The sequence below is a fragment of the Protopterus annectens genome, chromosome 9.part0 (genome assembly GCF_019279795.1).
Source record: "Protopterus annectens isolate FY-2018-M chromosome 9.part0, PAN1.0, whole genome shotgun sequence".
In the NCBI taxonomy this organism is placed as follows: domain Eukaryota; kingdom Metazoa; phylum Chordata; order Ceratodontiformes; family Protopteridae; genus Protopterus; species Protopterus annectens.
Genome location: NC_056743.1, coordinates 616103941 through 616127741, shown reverse-complemented (window position 1 = coordinate 616127741; position 23801 = coordinate 616103941). Strand labels below are relative to the sequence as shown.

At 40.1% G+C, this 23801-nt stretch overlaps 1 protein-coding gene across 1 annotated transcript in view; it reads left to right on the top strand.

The window, feature by feature from the left end:
- Positions 1 to 14908: 14908 nt before the first annotated feature.
- The window catches only part of LOC122810551 (major histocompatibility complex class I-related gene protein-like), a gene marked incomplete in the record, with an annotated part of 1143023 nt that continues 1134130 nt past the window's right edge, over positions 14909 to 23801 (top strand). Inside the window, 2 exon segments of the mRNA XM_044082133.1 lie at positions 14909 to 14972; positions 15718 to 15978. Coding sequence (XP_043938068.1) covers positions 14909 to 14972; positions 15718 to 15978 — 325 coding nt within the window.

Below are 23801 nucleotides of genomic sequence, written 5' to 3'. Positions count from 1 at the left end.
TATTGACAGCACAGCTCCAACAGTTGACCAAGTAGTCAGGGACTTATGAAAACATAGATAGTGATCTAGCTGTTGACTGTCATGTTTCTGTAATATTGGGGAAATCCTTCTATGTTGTGCAACCTATAAACAAAGGTTGTTGTTGTTGTTTGTCTTTCGGCTTTTTCCCGGTAAGGGGTTGCCACAGCGGAACTCTGGTCTGCTAATGATTGGCAGTAGATTTTTACGAAATGCCGAGGTGCCAGCTCGACACCCAACCTTCAACGAAGGCACGCCCATTTACTCACGCATGCCTTTCGAACGCTACCCAACCGTGGGGAGGACATGCAGACTCCACACAGAAGGCACTCCCAAGCCAAGCCGGGAATCGAACGGGAGAACCGCTTGCTGTGAGGTAACAATGCTACCGCCGTACCACCGTGGAAAACGACAACCTATAATGGGATCTAAATCCAAGGAAGCCATTGTTCCACTCTTTCGGGCATTCATCAGACCCATCATTAAGTGCAATGCCACCTTTGGTATGTAACTAACTAGTCCTGTTCGACAACTGTAACATTCACAGACGTTCCTCACTAAACCACTACATGATGTACATAACATGTCCTATGCAGACTGTGTCAAGGCTCTGTTCGTGTATTCTGTCTCGTACATGCTTTGGAGGGAAGGTGTATGCCTACCGTACAGGGCGATGTCAGACCCCACTGTGGACTTCCTGCATTTCCATGAAACAACTAGCACCAGAATTACCTGTTCTACAAACCTACACCTTGCTTGTGGTGTAAATAGGACATGCTAGAGAGACAGGTAGGTAGCCCAGAGACTCTTACGGAACAGGCTCCCCATCCATGTGAAGTAGAGTTCTGCCCTAACGCAAATCAAGCGCAAGTTACACAGTTGGATGGGGAACAGGACAATTAGACGTGGTGTAGGACCAATATCTCTAATGGACACAGGGAAACTGTAGATGGTTCATCTCCCATGCCCTGGCTTGTAGATGTTTCAGCTCCCCAAATCCTGTTTACACTTATCAATGGTATCAGACTTTGACAGAGTTTAGGGATGCATGGCTAGGCTTAAAGAAGCCCTTCTGTTCATTAGCCTGTTAAACACATATGAACCTATGATTCCATGAACCTGTACTATCTTACCCTTCTGATAACATTTTTCTTCTGTGCTGGCATTCAAACCTCTGCTCTGATGTTGATGGATTGATGTAGATGTTTACCCATAGGTGTGTCCTACACAGTACTGACAGTGAAACGTAAGCATTTCCATGAGACACCTGTCTTTGTGTGACTACACAGCCATTAAAACATCATCCATCATAACATATACACATTATTATGGTATACTCATTGTAAATGACAATGTAGAATATCTGTAAATGACCAGTAAAAATAGCATGTCAAAAGCAATAACAGATGAAACAAATTCATACTAATGTAGACAGTCACCCTGTGCATCAGACACATAGCTTTATTTTCCCACGTCCATGAGAAAGATGATAGGGATGTTGCACAGGTATCATCATTTGCACAGACTGTTGTGTGTAGGGGTGCAGGAAGCCTAGGCTGACCCAATAGGTTGGCAAGCTTGTGTGAGTTTAGAAGGGAAGCAGGCAAGATGGTCTATGGAAATGTGGCGTGTGTGTCTGTCTGTGACCTGAACGTGACAGTGGTGTGTGAGTGTCTGCATGAATACAGCCAAGCTCATGTCTATATGTTGTATGTAGAGCTGACAGTTCATCGTCTCCGCCCCCGAACATGTGTACTGGCTCTGCCAGGAGTTGTAGTCTCACCTCCACACCCAAGGTCAGATGCTGTGCTACTACTTGAGGGTGACTGATGTCTGCTGTGAACATGTCCTCCACAGGAATGCCCAGGACCATGAGCCCATGGCCTGCCACATCTGGGTGTGGACAGTACACTCCCATCTGGAGCAATGGATGTCCTGCCACTAAGGGAGCATGGTTGTGCACGAGCACGTTGACTCTTAGCAGGTGTAGTTGCTGACCTACGTCCACGAGGCTGACGCTCAACTCCAAGCAGATGTTCCATCACAGACAATGTGCATTCCAAGGCAGATAGTGTGCGATCTCTCAGACCAACATCTTTCCGCTGTATCAGTCTACCATTCCAGGGTATCAGCAACATGGTAGAGGCAGTCACGGATGTCAGACTGTGCTGCATCCATAACCCTGAGCATTCATTGGGGCTTCCTTTCTGAACATGCCTGTGCTTCCATGATGGCCGTAAACATATGCAAAGTGACACATGATGAGACACCTGCAAGAGGTGGTAGAGGGGCAGCAAGACTCATACAAGCACCCCTGTCAATCCGCCTGTGTGGAACCTCGTCAACTGTCTTGCTGTGGCCAGCATCGACAGTCACTGCAGCCACAGTAGCCACACTTCCCTGTTCAATGCCCCCACCCTCCAACTGTTCAACATCTTTGGCCACAGGGGACTGGGTATGCGTAGGCATACTGCCTGTGTACGGTGATAATGAGGGCAGACAAGGGTTGTCAACCTCTTTGTTAGATTCAGTCCCTGCAACCCTTAGCTGTGCCTCACTTTGGCCACCATCATCATCAGAGTCTGAAGAGACACTGACGTCAGGTTGTGAAGGGGACAAAGACCAGCCTCTCTGGTCACGTGTGATAAAAATGGAAAAGCATTAAAGTAATACCTACACTACTATGCTCTGCAGTACTGTGTTGCGATATATGTTAAGCTGTATACACTGCTGTCACTATTACACACTTGTATAACCCATAACCTCATGTAATAGGACATGAGGACATTATTTTCTAACCCAAATCTGTAATTATTTGGAAATGAAAGTTCTTTACACAAGAATCTCATGGGAAGAACATCAATGATATACTGTCAAACTAAAAACTGTGGACATACCTACAAGGCATAGGTACAAGTCTAAACTGTGTACAGTCAGCAGTCATGCAGACAGTTCCTCCATCCAGACAATACTGTCAAATCAATCACTGTGGACATACCTACAAGGCATATGTACAAGTCTAAACTTTGTACAGTCGGCAGTCATGCAGACAGTACCTCAGTCCAGACAATACTGTCAAATTACTCACTGAGGTCATACCTACAAGGCATAGGTACAAGTCTAAACTGTGTACAGTTGGCAGTCATGCAGACAGTACATCAATTCAGCCAGCAGGCCTGGGATGACACCTTAGCAAATACATTGAACTAAATCTACATCAATGACAAAACAGTTTTGTGCTTACCAGCAGCAGGAGCATGACCTCTTCCTATTCCTGATGGTCCTGAAGAAGTTTGAGGGAGAGGTAATGTAAAGAGCAGCACATGGTACAGCATAACAGGGATAGTACATCCAAGTATCTCACATTTGCAGTAGCTGCTGTGTTAGCAGGCATGTGGGTCACAATCTGTGCATGAGCTTAAAACTGTAGCCAACCCCCCCCCATAAAACACCTGACACCCACATAAAACTATGTACACCCTGACACACTGAATGCTACAGTATTCCAATGCTGAAACAACTAAGCATACCTGGATGCTCCTCTTGAGTGGAAATGGTAGCACCCATATCCACAATGTATTGGGTGATGAATGCTTGGGAGCTGTCCTGTGTTGTAATATTAGCCAGGAATTCTTCTGTGGTGGACAGAGGTTATTCCTCTGCAAGCCCACCACCGGTGACCTCACGATTCCTGACCACGTCTCCGTGCCAAGTTGATCATATCTGTAGCATGGTGTCGCACCTTTTCATATGTGCGATTCTGATGACCCATAGCATTAATGTTGTACACCATTTTGTCCCGCAAAGCTGTACACTCTTGCCTATTTGCCTCCCCTCTGGACAGCAGGATGTGGTAGTGTTGTCGCATGGCCTCAATAATGAGGTTGTTTTCTTCCTCAGTGACAGGTGCCTGGCATTTTGCATGTATGATATGTCCTGAAATAGAAATAAATGAAAACACTTGTCAGGACCACATGTGGGAGTACAATATGTAGAGATACAGCAATAGAGGTAGGCTATCAGTATTCCCTGCTTGATTACACATCTCTTATTCAACAGTGTGCCAAACATACAAAGGATGTGGATGCAAATAGGATAGTAACAATAGTGACCTACTGCTGTTTGTGCCATGACAGATAACTCATGTATGTTCACACACCGAACACAGGAGTCCATTGTAGTGTGCCCCATAGCAGGAACCCCCCCCTCCCCATAACAATAGTGACCTACTGCTGTTTGTGCCATGACAGATAACTCATGTATGTTCACACACCGAACACAGGAGTCCATTGTAGTGTGCCCCATAGCAGGAACCCCCCCTCCCCATAACATATATATAAACAACAGTGCCAACCAAATAGCAGTGTACTATTACAACTGCTAACAAAGGAAGTATCCAGGAGATCTGTGTACCTAGAACAGCATTATACCCTTGCTGTTCTCTACATCCTCTGTAGTTGTAACATGGCTGGAGATCACTGGCATGTCATCAGTACAGTTCTGAGAAAGGCTAACTGATGTAATCCCCATTCCTCCTAAGTATATTCAAACATATGCATCATGTTGGAACAAAATGGTTACATTCCTGATGGAGTACAATACTCCTCTGTTGAAAGATACAGCTATAGTAGTACTGTGTCAGTGAGTTAAGCATACAAAGTAACTCTCATACTCCCCTAGCTATGATTTTGCCTTTGCAAGATGGTTCACATTGGTTCAGAGGCAATCACCCACTAATCTGTGGTTCAGGAATGCTAAATGCAGCCTACATAGCTGAATTACAATATAAAATTGTGCTTGTATTAAAAATAAGCTGCTACGTGTTTGGATGATTTGTATAGGCCGCTTTAATGAACAAAGCAATAATGGTAACAGAAAGTCATGTGGTTTGCTTAATTGTCTTTAAATAAGCTATGTTGTCTGCATATCCTGTTTGTTCTTTTATACTTTCTGAGGAAGGAGGGGTATTGTCTCCTCCGAAAGCGCTTAAATAAATCAGTCTTCATTTTTTCTACCTGATTGTTCCTTGGGCTTGGTTCTTCGCATTTCGTGTTTTCGCAAGTTTGTCTAAGCTTTTGTGGTTCATGAATTACAATATAAGCCAATCCCATGCAACTAGTCAACAAGATGTAAGGCCTCAGTGTAGATTCCATCCCCTTTCTCATATGTTGGGGTGGAAATTACTTGGGTAAAGATACTATGTCAGCACAGAGAGAATGTTTGTAGCAGCTACTTGTTAGATACATATGTGTGTGCTACAGGCTGAAGCTGCTGCTGCTTCAGGCAATAGGCATAGTCAGAGAGGCTGCAGACTGTGCAGGACAACAACACTTAAGAGTAACTGCGAACTGTGGCAGCCCTGGTGTGCAGCCAGAGCCTGATTGAGGGAACCCATCCCACTGGAAATTAAGATATGTGTTTAAGGTAAGTATGTTAGCCAAAGGTGTCATTAAAAGAGTGAAAGGCAGCATGTTTGGTGTGTGTTATGGGGTACAATAACCATTATGTCAACCAGTTAGATAACTGCCAAGTCATGTGTTATGTCATGGTAGTCAGTTGGAACTTGTGTGCTGGCAACCCTTGCTTCTAGAATGACATCACATCCATATATGTATGTTACTTGTGCAGCTGTGGTTATCTGTAATAACACTAGCAAATCACTGTGGGCTGCAGTCTGATATGACTGGGCTTCATTTGAATTACATACTTTAAAATCCTTTGGGAATTCTTGCCAATGCATGACCTGGCATTCTATGCACTTTCTAGTGTTGTAATAGGAATAGTTTAAATGTGTTCCTATCTGTCAGAGAAGTATGTAAGAGTGGTACAGGATATGTATGAGGGTAGTGTGACAGCGGTGAGGTCTGCAGTGGGAGTGACAGATGTGTTTAAGGTGGAGGTGGGATTACATCAAGGATCAGCTCTGAGCCCTTTCTTATTTGCAATGGTGATGTACAGGTTGACAGACAAGATCAGACAGGAGTCCCCATGGACTATGATGTTTGCAGATGACATTGTGATCTGTAGTGAGAGTAGGGAACAGGTGGAGGAGACCCTGGAGAGATGGAGATATGCTCTAGACAGAAGAGGAATGAAGGTCAGCAGGACTAAGACAGAATATGTGTGTGTGAATGAGAGGGAGGATAGAGGAATGGTGAGGATGCAAGGAGTAGAGGTGTTGAAGGTGGATGAGTTTAAATATTTGGGATCAGTAGTTCAGAGTAATGGTGAGTGTGGAAGAGAGGTAAAGAAGAAAGTATAGGCAGGATGGAGTGGGTGGTGAAGAGTGTCAGGAGTGATTTGTGACAGACTAGTACCAGTAAGAGTGAAAGGGAAGGTCTGCAAGAAGGTAGTGAGACCAGCTATGTTATATGGGTTGGAGACAGTGGCATTGACAAAAAGGCAGGAGTTTGAGCTGGGTGTAGCAGAGTAAAGGATTTTAAGATTTGCACTGGGTGTGACGAGGATGGACAGGATTAGGAATAAGTATATTAGAGGGTCAGCCCAAGTAGGACAGCTTGGAGACAAAGCCAGAGAGGCAAGATTACGTTGGTTTGGACATGTGCTGAGGAGGGATGTTGAGTATATTGGGAAAAAGATGCTAAGGATGAAGGTACCAGGAAAAGAGGAAGGCCTAAGATAAGGTTTATGGATGTGGTGAGAGAGGACATGTAGGTGGTTGGTGTGACAGAGCAAGATGCAGAGGACAGGAAGAAATGGAAACAGATGATCCGCTGTGGTGACCCCTAATGGGAACAGCTGAAAGAAGAAGATTATGATCTGTAGGCATTTGACTTCCATTATTTAGAAGCAGGCATTCAAACTGTACTGCTTTGGGTGGATAAATAGGTGATGAGGCAGTCATACATATCAGAATTTTTGCTGGTGATGTACATATATATGCATTTTAAATGCTAGACACAGCTGTATTTGAGCCCAGGACCACATGGACCAAAAATTAATGTTTTCAAAGCATTTAACTGATTGAGCTGCTGAGTCACTATTTTACCAGCTGTACTTGTATTACTGTGGTGGTGGTGCTGCGGTAGCATTGTCGCATACGTGAATGGGGCATGCCTTCGTTGAAGGCTGTGCGTCAGGGCTGGTAACCCGGTACGTAAAAATCCACTACCAATCATTATCGGACCGGAGTTCCGCTTTGGCGACCCCTAACCGGGAAAAGCCAAAAGAAACACATTTTTACATCTTTTAGATATAATTGCACACTTACTTGCTATTGCATATCTCACTTACATCTATTATTATTATGTGTATGGCTTTATAATGACATATTTCTTTATCATATTCCCAGTTAAACTCCTATTTTTCCATTAATATTTTAGCAGATTTGCATGATGTAGCATGAATAGCTTAAACATGCTTAATGATGAAAAAATGGCCCTTACTAGGTTTTGCTTAAAACAGCTTTGTTAATTAACTGGCTGTGTAGCTTGGCGGGTTGATGCACTGTTCTTCAGGTGTAATGGTACTCTGTTCAAAATAGGGCGCAGGTATAATTTTTGAATGTGATTACTATGTTTTCAAATACATAGATTAATATACCACCGTTTAGCACAACATTGTGCAAAAATTCTGTAAAGAAAAGAAAAATTGGGGAGGTAGGACAGTGGTGAAATGGGGTGCCAGCAGGGGGAAAACATAGTGAAAGGCAGGTAGGTATGTGCAGGAAAAGTGCAGGAAAGAACCATAGCTATCCATTTCTTCAACTGCAACAACTGTGCACTTTAACAGGTTTTTAGTTGAATTTGGACCGTCACCCCCAGAGAGAGGAGTGACAGCAACATAATGTGTGTCAAGCCAATTGGACCAAATTAAGTGCGCCCAGTGGACATATGTGCGAAATGGAGAGCTCTGTATGGGATGATATTTTTTTTTCGGATAGGTGCCCATTTTTAAGAGGAGAGAGTGGAGTGTTGGAGAAGGGACATAGTTATGTGTGGGGAGGGTAAGTTGGGAAGTTGAGGAAGCTTTTGCATGTAGACAAGACAGCAGACAGAGGTGGTGTATGACACAAGATGGGGTGAGCACTTTGGTTTGAGAGGGAGTTGTGGAATCCCAGTCCCATGTGACTCAAGTCGTCACCCATGGGACTGTCAGCACTGCACCTTCACTGCTCCTTTGGAGGCAGTGGTCGATGCCAGCACCTGGGGTGAGACTGCCCAACCAGGATGCTTTCCATCTGACATAGGTGGGCACCAAAAGTTTGGTGCACAAGCCTACACACCATGCCTGGTAGTTGGGCTTGGGTGACAAAAGCACCCCCTTCACCTTCACTCCCAGAGGGGGACCACCCCCAGCCTGTGAGGTAGAATTACCAATGGAGCTGGTTGTTGAGGGGCAGCAGATGGGGTGCCACCAGGCTGTGGCCCAGACGTGCTGAACCCAGGTGCCTCAGCCATGGGAGCCAAGGTAGGTGGATCACCGGGAACTGGCTTACCTTGCTGTGTGGTAAATGAAATATAAACTTAAGGAAAAATAAACTTAACCAAAACAAAGGTAATAAATAACATAAGTGAAAACAAATGAAACAAATTGAAAATGTAATGAGGAATACAGAAATAATGTAAATTAATGTTTTTAACAGCAAAGCAATATTAAGTTATACATAAGGCCAACATAACAGGTAATTACAAGTAATATGATAATATGTGATGTTGCACTTACATAGCTCACAACCTGTTAGCTTGGGACATTATGGGCCAAGCCATACATAATGGTGGTGCAAAGGTACAATGACAGGGAACATTTTTACATAGTGTGCTCATACAATAGTAGCAAGATATTTTAAATAACATATTTGCCATTAAATTGCATTTCAAATAATGTCATATATCTGCAAATCAAAGGACCAGACATATGGGGCAATATTCATTACATTCTGCAAAAATCGTGACATTTGAGAGGTATTTTTGTGTACCCTGATTACACTAGATAGCTGGACATTTCTCAGTTGGCTGGTGTGGGATTAGAACCCATAAGCATTGACTACAGGAATAATGAATGTTTTATTTAAAAAATAATAATTATCAGACCACCATCTCCTTTAAAAGTTTTATTGATTCATGTTGTGTCAAATTGTGCATTTATACACATGCATAGCTATGTAGGAGTTTGATTACCTTACACATTTACCATATTCATTAATTGACTGCAACCTACAGCATATATTAGACAAAATGGGCAGAACACAACCTTGATCCTTAATCTAGGTATTGCACAGCATTTATTTATGACAAATGTTGAAACATTGACTACTTTACATTTATCAGTTGGCTGGTGTCAGATTAGAACACACAAGCAGTTACTACAGGAATACTGAACATTTTATTCCAAAACATTAAATTATCAGAGCAACATCTCCTTTTACACTTTATTGATTAATGTTGCTTCCAATCTGGCATTTACACACATGGATAGCTGTCTAGGATTTCAGTTAACTTACCTGTTTACCCTGTTCATTTAGTTAGTGCAATCTACACCTTATTTCAGACAATGAGCAGACCACAACATTGACTCAATGTGGGTAGACCATAACATTAAGTAGTGGCTGGACGTTATGCGACACAGTACTGCATGCTTATTTGCTTTACCATTTCAGATGTGCACTGACACATTAACAAAAATGTATGGTGTCCCAGGTGTTTCATACATGACTGTTAAGACTGCAATGTCTGTATTTACTTTATTGTATTACTAAGTTATGCATTACATTATTACTTTGATTTTATTACATACAACGCGCTTACCTCATCTTGGCCAAACACCTTGCATGGGACTGTAAATTGCGAGTCCTGTCTTCTGCAGCTGTGGCAAAAGAAAGAAGCAATTATGTATACCAGTTTTGTGGAGATTCAGGTTGTATGTTTATAAGTTACTGGAAAACATATTTACATATCTGTGGGGTGTACCCATCACTAGCCTCTTGGATACAGGTGCTCAAGGTTCCCCTGTTCCTATGATACAGATTGTCATAGTGGTGATGACACTGCTCACCAGTACGGGAGATACCAAGTGTACTGGTTAGGTCCCCGGCTAAACTATCCTAGGCCTCAGACTTGCACTCTGAGCCCAGTTAGTCATCCTGCAACAGCCAGGCTCATCGTATCGTACCAGGAGTCCAGCAAAAACCCTGAACTTGTGCACACTCCAATTTTATGAAAGAAATAAAGCACATGCTGTCACCATCACCAGCACTCATACCCACAGTCAAGGTCAGGCTCCAAGGAATGATGTGAAATTCATAAATGATGAAACCACCGCAAAGCACAGTCCCACTTCCAATAAGGCAGCGTTTGTATATTCTGACACCAATTCCACTCCTTTTCACTTTAAAGCAGCAATAATTTATTGTAACAACTTTTTTTACAAAAAACACATCCACGACTCCAAGTCGTGGATGTGTTTTTTGTAAAAAAGTTGTTACAATAAATTATTGCTGCTTTAAAGTGAAAAGGAGTGGAATTGGTGTCAGAATATACAAACGCTGCCTTATTGGAAGTGGGACTGTGCTTTGCGGTGGTTTCATCATTTATTAGTTTTGGCCCTTGTGGGTGGAATTTGTTTTCTTTGACAGATGTGAAATTCATGCCTATTGGCCTTTAAATAAGTTGCATTCCCACCCTTGCACATCATACTATAACTTTCAAAAACATGCCAATTGCGTAGCATCACACAAAATCACACAAAACATGTTTAAGCAAAGCTTAGCAGCACGCAAACAGGAAAAGACTGTTGACTATGTTTAAGCACTGCTTAGCATTGCTCAGCTTTTCTAAATGTAACAATTATTTAATTTAAAGTCAGCCAAAATTTCAGTCACCCGACACAGTTTCACAGCACTATATGTAAAACGTATTACTGCCCAGGACGACATACTACAGTGTAGATCATGACTCAACGTATCTAGCCACTGGGATAGTGAAGGGAACTCTTATATCTTCAGATGTACTGCAAGGGTTCCTGTGAGCATACCACAGCTTAGCTGTGCTGGTTTGTGCATTGCTAAGCACTGCAGACCTACAGTAATTGAGTACATCCGGTTTCTATTTTTAGCTGTCTAGTGGATATGTAATGCTTAAGTATGCCACACTATGCCTAGCTAAGCAATGTACCGCATTGCACAAACAAGCAGATGGAAAAAAATATTAACATTGAATGCATCTGGTTTCTATTTTAAGATGTCTAACAGATGTCTGTTGTATATCTGCGCAAAGCTAAGCATAGCTGAGCAACACCCAGACTGCACAAACAAGCACATAAACATAAAAAAAAATGCAGTTTAATGAAGTAAAATGTCTTGTACAAAGTTTGATCAAGGTTAACAGGCCGAAAGGTATGTAACTACTCTGTCAGTCTTACACTGATTCAATATCCGTGTTGCTGTGACCTCCCAGTGCTTCGTGTCCTGCCCAAGTAGCTCACACACACACACACACTCACACACTCTTTCTCTCTCTGAGGTTTGATTTACCCACACACACACACACACACACACACACACACACACACACACACACACACACACACACACACACACACACACACATACCTGGGAAAGGCTGGCACAGGTTTACTAGCTATGCCCCCTTTTGTCCAGACTATAAGGTAGTTAACTGCCACCATCCATGTCCTTATCGGCTACTTTAAGGCCCTTAACAAAGGGTGTCCAATCTTATTGTGTAATGTTAATATCAGTACAAATGGTAGTTTAACCAAGAGCAAGGCTGTTAGGAGTGGCCTACACAGTGTCACCAAATAAATCTGCAAGTACTCTCAGAACTTAAATATGTCTCACAAATATCAGACACATTGAAAGGTTTAAATATATTTAATAATAAATAATAAAAGAACAAGACAATGTTCAGTATAGAATCATAGTAACATCAGAGTTCAAAATCACAGGAAATATTTAAAACAACATTGCAGGACAGTTTCAAATAAATAAAGAAAATATCTAAACTATACTTTACTATATTCCTGACTGAATCTAACAGAATTATTATACCCTAGTTAACTTTCTTACAGATCAACAAGGCAGATGTGGTGAGTGGGTCTTGATGCTGTCAGGTCAAAGACAAAATACAGAATAATATCTCCCTGAGACTTCCCAAATATTACTTCTGGGATACTTGCAGAATGACATAATTTCTTGTCATCTGACTTCAATTCCCAGGCTCAAAACAACCACTGATGCCACCTATTTAGCATCTACATGTAAAATACATAAACAAGGGCTTTTCTTAGATCTAAGGCAGATCCTGGAAGTCATAAAACAACAAACACTTCCAAGACAATACAAATAATGTCTAGTTCTAGACATTGTGCCTGTTATTGCACTGGAACTGAGAGATAACATTTTTTTGTTTATGGTCCAGGCATAGAGTAATTTAATTTCAACTATTCTTCTGAAGTTTTGCAAGATAATCTCCCGTGTTTCCAGTTTCCCTTGTTAAAATATATATACATTTAAACAGTTACAACAGTGTGTATACATTTCTGCTCAGTACTTTACAAAAATATCTTTTCAGCATACATGTCTGTAGATTATGACATAAAGTTCTAATACATCTGTAACACAAGCATCTTACATGAGCATATTGACATTCACAGATGACACACAACCATTTACAAAATTCCAGCTAGCTGGGCTGGCACTATCTCCTTTCTTGACAGTGACTACCATGCCTTCTCTATGATATCACTGTTATAAACATGTACATGTGAGATCAGCTGTTTTCATTTACCAGAATGGGGCACTTTATATTTGTTCGGGTGTTTTCTTTCTTTCACTTTATAGGATCCCTGCCAAAAATCTTTCTTTTTTACCATTTGAGCATCATTAGTCTTTCTCCTGGGTAAAACTCACTGATCTTAGCATGTCTGTTTTGAGTGAGAAGTTGAGCTGTGATTAAGTATGCCCTTTGTGACAAGCTCAAAGGAGGCTGGGGATAACACCCTACCTAGGTCTAAGAGAGCCTCTACTCCATTTGCAGACATTTTGCATTTCTGCAGTGTCACATGATTCATAGGGTCTTTATGGTGCTACCATCAACTGAACAGACTTTTATCTGTTTATATTACATGTTATTAGAAACATGCCTATTAATTGTATTTACAATGCAGTTCTATGGGCTTCCCTTGTAAAACGCAATTTTTATAGAATTTCCAGTTCCATGAGCTTCCCTTGTAAAAGGCAATTTCTATAGAATTTCCCATCTTTATTATAACATGAGCAGTAGAAACTTTGTTTGTTCCCCTCTTCTGTACAATGGAATTACATGTTCTGCTTCAGAATTTTTGATTTTTGATTAGTTTTAATTTGTTAAGAAAGTAACTGTATGACAAGTCATTTCTCCAAACTTGCCTGCTGCATTTCAAAATACCTTTCTACTAGGTTTGTCAGATCTTCTGAGGTTGTGGGAGGCATTTTAACTTACTCATTTTGCATGAACTGGGTGACTTGTAGAAAAGTGTTCATAACTAGCAGCTGTATCGCACAGCTATGTGATTTGTTTTCATGTTGTAGTCCCTTTTTGGTTAGGTATAGGATATTGTGAAGCTGAGACCATATCGAATTCCTTCCTGAAAAGTTAAAGCATGGGAACAGTTGAAGAAATACCATCCAGGTCACTCCCGAAAAGAGGTCATTAGCCTAGTGGGACTAACCCGGTCAACAAAGGATGAATTAATAAAAACAAAATAAATAATTTTGGTATTCATCCCAAATCAAGCTGGGAGTTTGGCCCTTGACATCCGGTCATTGGCTTCATGTGTTAAACTTTCAGTAGCAAGGCAATCTGGCTGGCCAGCTCAGCTGCTATTAACTTTTCCTTTTCAGTTGCTTGTTCAGAAGTTCACAGGAAGACAAGAAAACTTCAGCATCATCAGCTAGTGCCTTTTACATCAAAAGGCCCATTAGATTTCAGTGCATAACTTAAGATGACACTCTGGCCATTAGACACACTGTATACCACCTTTTTTTTTCTGTCTTAACTACACCTGAGTGACAGTGCAACAGGTAACTGTGCTACTTTCAGTATTGGGTTCTTGTATGACAAGGAGTTGTTTTTGGGTGAAGGAATAAAAGAGAAAAAACAAAACTCCTGCTTTAAATTTTGAATGAGAAACCTGTTTGTCTTCTATCGTGTGGATGTATAGGACATATTTTTAGGGAGATGAGGCTTATTGCCTTCTGCTTTCAGTTAAATGCAATGCAAGTTAACATAGCAGTGTGCTAAACTTTTTAAGTGGGAGTTCTGATGTTACCTACCTCTGTGAGTTTTTTGAGATTCTTCAGGTGTATTTTAAGTTTTACATTAAAGAATTTCAAAATATTGACTTTTAGACAAATATCTAATTTAGATGGTGTACAGCTGCACCTCCACTTTCACTAATTTGACTTTCGCTAATCTACTTTTTCGCAAATTGCCAGTGCTTTGCTTAACTGGCAAAATTTCTAAAACTTGCATTCTGTACAGAAATGTTTTAAAGAAGTGAACAGGCAAAGGAGTCAGATGCCAATCACAGTGTATTTTCCCAAGTAGAACCATTCACTTCTGCTACTCCTGTCCCTGGAATTTGACGTGAAAAGTTTACTAGATGGACTTTTTTAGTTATCTTTCAGACTAGGGGCTGAGCTTATGGGGCCTAATTATTATTTGCGATTCTTTGGACTTCGTGGATGGGGGTGCGGCACCTAACCCTCCTGAAAGTGGAGGTGCAACTGTATTTAAATGTATTTAGTCTTGTTTTTTTTTATTTTGTTGTTTACTTGCCTCAGATATCCCCTTTAAGTAGCTTAATGAAAAAGTTTGCTCTGTGCTTTGACTGTTTGATGTAGTAAAGCGAAGAGTAACATGTAGTTGCAGTTATGTTGTTTGAGTCTATGATCATTGAACTCCTAACATTGAACAACAGTAGTCCTAACCACTGTGGTTAGTACTGTAGGTTGAAGCTTGTGGTCCATGGTAAGTTGGATTGCTTTTGAGATGATTGGATATGGTGGAGTTGGAGTGTTTTTATATAATTGCTGTTTTTCAATTGCAGGTGCACTTAGCACTTTCTGCTTTAGAATGATGAAGGTGGGTTGAGAACAGTTTGCCCTGTTTCTACAACTGTGTGACTGTAGAGCCATATTTAAGACTGGGGATGTGGGGACTGCAAGGGAGAGCTTCTGCAGAAATGGTTGCTTTATAAACTTTTTTGTGATTGTCATTGCCCTCATTTGTTGTTTTGGGTTTAGGTTTTCTGAATTCAGTGTAGCTGGGTATGATATTCCTGCATTTTCAGTGCTTTTGTACTCCGAGATCTACTGTATTTGAAGTTTCAGTTAGGGATTTTATATTGTATAGCTTCTAAGAGTATTACTTGGGTACTATGTTATTAGGATGTTGTTCGATTTGATCATTTCCTCCTGCTGTTTGTTTTACTTGATGACGCCGTATTTGGCAATGTGAATTCAACAAAACATGACTCTAGGAGTACACAGTTAAACTGTCAGTTACTTGATTTGTGGCAACACAGAAGTTTGATTAATGTGTGTCTGTAGTTTAAACTTGCTGTTTAATTTTTAGTATGCTGTGTAGCAGTGTAGATTTGTAGCATTGATAGTTGTAAATGACAGCACCATTCATTCTTAGTTGTTACACTGAAGTTTGTAAACTTTTTGTCTCTTTGCAGGTTTTCATTCCCTTCGGTATACGTATAGTGCATATGCCAGCAATGATAAATTGGTTGAATTTGTGGCACAGGGTTTGTTAGATGATGTCCAGATTGATTACTATGATAATCACATTAGAAGGAAAGTGCCAAAACAGCAGTGGATGAATGAAAGTATGGAGGCTGGGTACTGGGAAAGAGGCACTCAAAGTCGAAACAGTAAAGAGCACTGGTTCACTGTAAACACTCGGATCGTTATGCAACGCAGAAATGACACATCTGGTAAGCCAGTATATACTTTTTGAATGATGGACTTAAATTTGCAGTGAATATAATAGTGATTTTTAAGAAAACCAGAACAATTCTTGTTTTCCATGGTCTAAGCATGTTATACACAACTGCAAAGCAGAAAGGCTGGAAGGTTATTTATAACTAGACACACAACATACTGAGACGGTAGTGGAATGAGAGAGAGAGATCTTATAGCCATCACTTTTGGGTGACTTGGTAAGCCAGTATCTGTTTGCCTGTTATTGCTTAATCAACATATTCTTTTAGTGACTGGCTGACTAGTTCAGAGGTTAGATTTCTGTTTGGAGTGCTGATGTTCAGGTTCATGAATAGAGTGAACTTGGCACTGGAGGGCCATTTGATGTTTGAAGGGTCAAACAAGCTGTCCTTCCTGAAACTCAGTTTCAAACTGTTTTTTTGTGGTAAACTGGTTCCCAAAGGAGGCCTGAATTCAGTATTACTTCTGCATAGGGGTTGTGTTAATTATGAATGTGTGTGTGTGTGTGTGTGTGTGTGTGTGTGTGTGTGTGTGTGTGTGTGTGTCTGCAAGTATTCCCTGGGATTACATGAATAATAGTTGGAAATCATGTGCTGCTTTCCTGTTTCCTGATCTACTTGTATCAGAACTCTGCTTGACAAGAATCATATTGGGTTTTGAGTTAACAGATTCCAAAAAAACAAGTAATCTCCGTGGCATCCCCGAAGTCTCAAAACAACCCACTAAACAAGTGTAGTGGGTCCAAAAATAAAACAGTGTAAGAAACTTCTCTGTGTGGGAGATTTTCAGTCCATATATCTCTAGTTCTTCTTCTTCTTTCCGCTTTTTCCCAGTTAGGGGTTGCCACAGCGGATCACCTGTCCGCTCATGATTGGCAGTGGAGTTTTACAGTGTCAAGGTGCCAGCCTGACGCCGAACCTTCCGCAGAAGGCACACATGTGGACACACTCATACCTAGGGCCAGTTTAGAGTGTCCAATCCACCTACAGCATGTCTTTGGGAAGTGGGAGGAAACCGGGGCACCCGGAAGAAACCCACGCGACCACAGGGAGACTCCGCACAATCACTGTATATTAATCAGATCAGAAAATAGTAGTAGATGTAGCAAACTTAAACTCGTCTTAAGTCAAAACAAACAAAACAAATAATAATAATAGAAAATATATAATTGTACAGCATTACTAATTCGAAAGTAATCCAAGCAAGGCAGGCAGTCTGTTTCCAGTTGAAAATCCTTTAAGTACACAGACAAGCGATCCAAGTAAAACAAAAAGAGTAATAATTTCCTCACAAGCTTTCTAAATATTTATATATATACTTTTAATCTGGCATGGGAGTGGTTTATTGTGCTGTAAAACAAAGTGTTATTGATACACATGTTAAATTCACATACCTTCCCCCATCAGTGTGACATTCAAGCTGGTCCTGTCCTACTTAGTAGCTGTCATAATAATATAACCCTTATGTACTTTAAATAAAATAATGATGTGGTACTTCTTATTTAACCAGATTATTAAGTAGATTATTAAGTCTGTCATTTTTATCCAAGACAATATACTACATGGCTGGAAATATATCAACCTTAGTTCATTTGGCAATCAAAAATATATATAAATATATACATATACATTTTGCATGTAAAAATCAATTTCTATTTTCATAACCTATTGTTAACAAAGATCGCTTTCATCCATCTAGACTTTTTCAGGTCTGTTTACAAGAACACTAAAAACTATCTATAAAAATATATATAATTGTATAATTAGTATTGTTATTTCACATTATTTTGAATAAAGTGGAAAAAAGAACCAGATAAAGAAAAAAGAAAAATAAGAAAAAATGTATGTACGATGATGGAAACAAAATATACACTTAAATTACAACTGATTTAAAATGGTATTTAAAACCAACTGGTAGAATAAAATAAAATAAAATGCAATTAGTCATGTAAACAATGTGGCATTTTTCTAAGTTCCATTGCACTTTTAATTGAACAGTAGTAGTGTAGTCCAGGCTTCCTAAAAAATTTAGCTTTAATTGCCACATGAGTTCATGTTTCTCCAGAATATTCGGGATGTCTCCTTCAAGATCACCCATGTCTATGTGATCCAGGATATGGAACTTAAAACTGTGTGTCTTTTATGTAGAGAAAGGTGTTTGCTAGTGCATTATTTTTACATTCAGAGAGGATTTCTGACAGATGACATGAAATCCTACGCTTGAGTTTATTTACAGTCTTGCCCACATAGAATGCATCACATTCATTGCACTGTGCCCTGTAAATTACTTTTGTAGTGTTACAGTCACCCCCTGTACTGGTTTTAATGATTTTATTTAAATAAGGGCAATAGAAACTATCACCTTGCTGTATAAATATACAAAATGTACAATTAGTTTCACATCTTTTAGTGCTTCTCTCGTATGGTCTAGGTTTTAATTCAACAAAACTTCTAATGTCCCTGGCCTTCCTATAAACAAATGATGGGGCTTCACCTAAGATGTTAATCAGAAAAGGGTTTCCTGTGACAATGTCCCAGCTTTCTTCAATAATATTTTTGATACTGTGATAATCCAAAGTGTATGTCAGGATGTAGCTATTTTTGCATTTGTTATTCTCTGAGGAATTTCTTAACATTCTTCTACTGGGGAGGCTGAGTGAAGGTGCTTCAGTCCCTTTCAGTTCTATAATGGGTTCCAGGATGTTTTTTAACATCTGACTTTCATAGCCTCTCACTAGAAAATCATTCTCTAAGTTGTTCAGGTTTCTCAAAAATGGTTCCATCTCTGTGGTAATTCTAGCTAATCTGTAGCCTTGGGACTTCACTACATTATACTTGTTTTTTTGTAGGATGTAGACTTTTACTGTGGAGTAATAAGTTAACCCTCACTGGTTTTCTGAATAGATCAGTGGTGATTCTGTTATTATTGGTGTCCTTGGAAATCTGCATATCTAAGAAAGTGATTGAAGTACAGCTATGGGAAGAGGTAAACTTCAGGAAGGGGGTTGTTTGATTGAGGTAAGTGATAAAATCTCCAAGCTGTAAGGTGTCACCTTCCCACACAATAAAGATGTCATCAATAAAACGTAAATAGCATGTGATGTGCTGCATGTAGTCTGTGTTGTTTAACACAAAGTTTCCTCCCATTTGCCCAGGTCTGTTTAAGCTATGCTAGGAGCCATGGCAGCCCTGGGGAAAGGATTTGAATTTAACATGTGTACCAATAACACTTTGTTTTACAGCACAATAAACCACTCCCATGCCTGATAAAAAGTATATATATTTAGAAAGCTTGTGAGGAAATTATTACTCTATTTTTGTTTTACTTGGATTGCTTATCTGTGTACTTAATAACGTATTTTCGAATGGAAATAGACTGCCTGCCTCGCTTGGATTACTTTCGAATTAGTAATGCTGTACAATTAAATATTTTCTATTATTATTTTTTGTTTTGTTTTGTTTTGACTTAAGATGAGTTTAAGTTCACTACTTCTACTACTATTGTCTGATCTGATTAATATACAGTGATTAACTAGAGGTATATGGACTGAAAATCTTCCACACAGAGACGTTTCTTACACTGTCTTGAGTTAACATATTGCTAATATATGGTCTCAGCTTGTGTCACATACTGAATCAGTAGGATCGATTTTTCTGGGAAAGGAACAGAGGTACTGAAGAACATCCTTCAACTGTTTGACATGAAGTCGGAGCACATTGTAGCAAGAGTTGAAGACTGTATTTGGCAGTGACTGGAATTGTCTAGTAGCGGTGCTGGTGGGACAAAGCATTGCAAATTATGGTGTATGGGTGTGTCTGTGTATATGTGTGTGAGTGGGAGTGGACATGAGTGTGTTTATGATACTGTCTGAAATCCATTGACTGTAGGTCATGGTTTATTTAATGTTATTCAATAGTAAATACCCTAGAGGAGTTCATGATTGCATACAAGTATAATACTATTCTAGATGTATAATTACATTTTGTTTAATGTGTGCTCAGCTGTGATAGTCTATGCTGTTACCAGAGTTTTTCTATATGGTTTACGTTGTTTATTTAGGCTTGTCAAGGTAGTGAACTGATTCTTTATTGACATATTTCAGCCACAGCCCAGAACTTACAAAAAGTGTTGAACTAATACAAAAAAGTAAAACAGTTAAGGTAAAAACAAAGTACAAGGTTGACAGGTAAAAGTACATTAAAAATAAAGTATGTTAATTATATAAGGTTAACATTAGGATACAAACTATACATAGATAATAACAACATGTAGGCTAATATTAACTGCATATACGTGTAGATATATGTATGTATATACACTGTGTGTGTGTGTATGTATGTGGTGCAGTTAGTAAGCTGGGGTTGTTAGGTGAATTTGTACAATAGTGAGTTGGTTGTAAGACGCAGAGGATTAAGGGAGAGATGTTAATTAAGGAGGGTGTGAAGGTGAGAGGGTAAGTAAGGTGGAAGGGGTGTGTGATAGAATTAGAGAAACTTCAAATTTATGGTGGTAAAGTATGAGTTAATAAAAGAAACTTTGTAAGCTATATTTGCTATTAGGTGATGACTGAAGATTATGCAGGTGGCTGTTCTTCTTTGGTGGGTAATTAGTTGGTCTGTAAATGTATTGTGTTTGGGTGTATTATGGAGTTCGGTACTGAAGGATTCCAATACATTGGGAGTGGGGACGAAATAAACATGTTTGGTGTAGAGGAGTGATTTATTTAGTTTGAGTAGCACATGTATTTTTGTTAGTTTATAGAACAGATTTGGCATGGGGTATGTTAAATGGTCATATAGCTGCTGAGGGTGGTGGAGTCATGGTAAAATGTTTTATGAACAAGACTGAGTAGTAGTGTCTTTTTATAGGTTTTTATAGTAAGTACCTTACTAGCTGCCCTTGCTGGCCATTTTAAGCCTAGTAATTTTCTCTTTTGGTGCTTGAATTAACTAGTCCCATTTGGTGTTTGATTGGCCTTACCCATCCCATGGGCAATAATTATAAACTAACCTTAGAGAGAGTACCTGTGATCATACCTTTCTATAATTTGAGGGGATCCATGCATGGGATAAAGCATCCAGGAGCTGGCTGTGTCCATTAGTTGTACATGGGGAAGTCCTGGGATGAATTTTCTATTACCCAGCCATATGTCCAAGTTGTGCTTTTTGTTTCACGTGGATGAGAAGTGTGCTGCAGAGTCCCTCCAAACCATACTGTTAATGTAGCAGAAGAGGTTTAGGTCTGTAGACCAAGCCTTTCTCATGCCATCTTGCTTGCTGATGTGCAATAAATGCATCAGTATTGGGTCAGAGGATGCCTTGTATTCCAGATGCAGGTCACCTCTTAGCAGTCTTTAGGATAACAAGTATAGTGACAGGGCTTTGAGTCGGTCCACGTAGGACATATTGTTTAGGTCTTGAGTCCTTTTAGTAAGATAGCTCTGTTGGTTGTTGGTATTCCAGGTGTTGCATGTGTCTGGACAGATACATGCCAAAGGGGGCATTATACTCATTGATTGGCCTAATGAGGGCTGAGTAAAGGGGGGCACTGATATCTGTGGATCTAGAGACAGTCCCCTTGTTTATAAGCTGCACAATAGTGAAGGACTTTCTTATGACAGTGTACACATGTTAGATGAACGTTAAGTCACTGTCCACATAAGTTCCCAAATCCCAAACAACTGGTTCACATCTTAGGGGTGTATTGTCCTTGTGGTAGTTCCCTGGAGTAAATGACTTCCCAAAGGACACAATAATGCATTTTTTTGGAATTTAATTTCAGGCCATGATTTTGGCACCATTTGTTTGTTTGGGACAAACTGTCCTACATAATGGCCATGTAATTTGCGGATTCAGTGACTACTCCCAGCTTGCCTCACCAGCAAACTTAGTTAGCCAGATCCCTTTGGTATTAGCTATTACTTCAGAAAAGTAGATGCCAAATATGAGAGGTCCCAGCACAGAACCCTGGGGGACTTCAGTGGTGACTGGTCTCTTTATGGAGGTAACTTCCCGTATTTTGATCTCTTGTGTCCTGTCTGTGAGCCAGTTGGCAATCCATTGGGTGACAGAGGGGTTTAGTTTCCAGTTTATTTAACATTTCTACTATGTCTTGAGTGGGGGGGTATGTAAAACGCTTCGGCAAGGGCAAGGTCAAGGTCAAGGTCAAGGCTTATGGTGTGCACCATTTCACTTTCATTCACTGCTTTGGTGTCCTTTTCAAAAATGCCACCAGGTTAAGTATGTATGACCTAGCCTTGATGAGTCCAAACTGAGATGGGTCCAGTGTTTTGGAGGTTGCCTATGCTCTTATTGATTAGTTTCATGATAAATATTTCCACGGCTTTGCATATAAGGCTGATTAGACTTATAGGTCTGTAATTGACTACAGTCTGTGGTAGAGCTTCCCTTATGCAGGGGGGTGACTGTATCCATTCTCCATTTGCTTGGTACAAAACCTTAATTAGATCTTTTATGTTTATTCATAACAGTTTGATTCCCTTAGCCCTCACTTGCTTACTGTGTGACCTTGACATATCTCTTAACCAGACATTGCTCCAGAGATGAGCCTGAAAGAGGATTGTCTGTCAGTAGGTCTACCTGGTTAACAAATAGTTATTATTTGTAATGGAAAAGTCATATTAGACTGCAAAATATCATATTGGATACTGAACCCCCCCCCCAAACAAAAAAATATGTCCACACAGACTGTATGTTTAATTTGTTTGCATATTATGTTTTTTTAGCTCCAAACATAATTATGAGTTGCTGCAGGAGTACAGTAAATGGCTGAATGCAGTTTGTTGAAACTGCACTTGACTTAAAAATTCTGGTCAAATTGTAGTTGCACTATTACTTTAAGGAAGTATTGCCTGCCCCAAGATGCTATAACCTTGGAATAGATTTTATTTAATTGGATGTTACTCTCTTTATTTTTAACACTACTGACCACCAAAATCAGTTTTGATTATCAGTAGTTTTCCCAAACGTTGCTACAGTAACTTTTTGTGGACTGTGCCCTTTAGTAATGTATACTGAATGTTTAATATTCTTGTAAAGATGGTTATGCATTGGAGGAGTCTTTTCATATATGGACAAGAAGGGTACAAAAATTCTTCTTTTTTTTTATAATCTTGTCGTTGTGTGGCCTTCATCAGTTCTGTTTGGCAGCATTTTTTTAAGTTGGTTAGTCCTTACATTTTAGTGAATTGTGGTTGACACAGAATTGTTTAGAACACAATGTGTTCTAGTCTTATTGTGTTTGGATTGCTGTAACACTCTTTTCCTTGAGCTGGACACCCATGACCATAGTCATTTATGGGTAGTGTAGAAAATACTGGTAAATAGTTATTCACATACATCTCTGCTGCATTGGCTGTACTGGCCGCGTTTGCCCTTTAGTTCTCATTATTTTTTGTTTGACCTTGAGCCTGATGGCCATCAAGCCTTCCCCAGTTAGGCTTGATCCCAGTTGCTTCTTAGTTGTGGAGATCACCACTGGACCCATCAAGATGAGAGCTGTCCAGGATGGAGGGGGTATCATTCAGGACATAAGGGTTGCTTGTTTCCTCTCCAACATCTCACGATGAGAACATGTTTACATTAAGTCTTACCGCTTGCCCTGGTGGTGATGTGCATACCTGCATCACCACAGGGACTGCTAATACTCAGATATTTGAAAGTGCACTATCCGTTGCTTGGTCAGATGAGGGCTACCATCACCACCTTGGGTAGCTGCAACACGCATCCCTCCCAGTAATGGCACCTGCATTCTGTGCTGTTGGAACTCTGTCCTTACCACTAGAGCAACAGAAAAG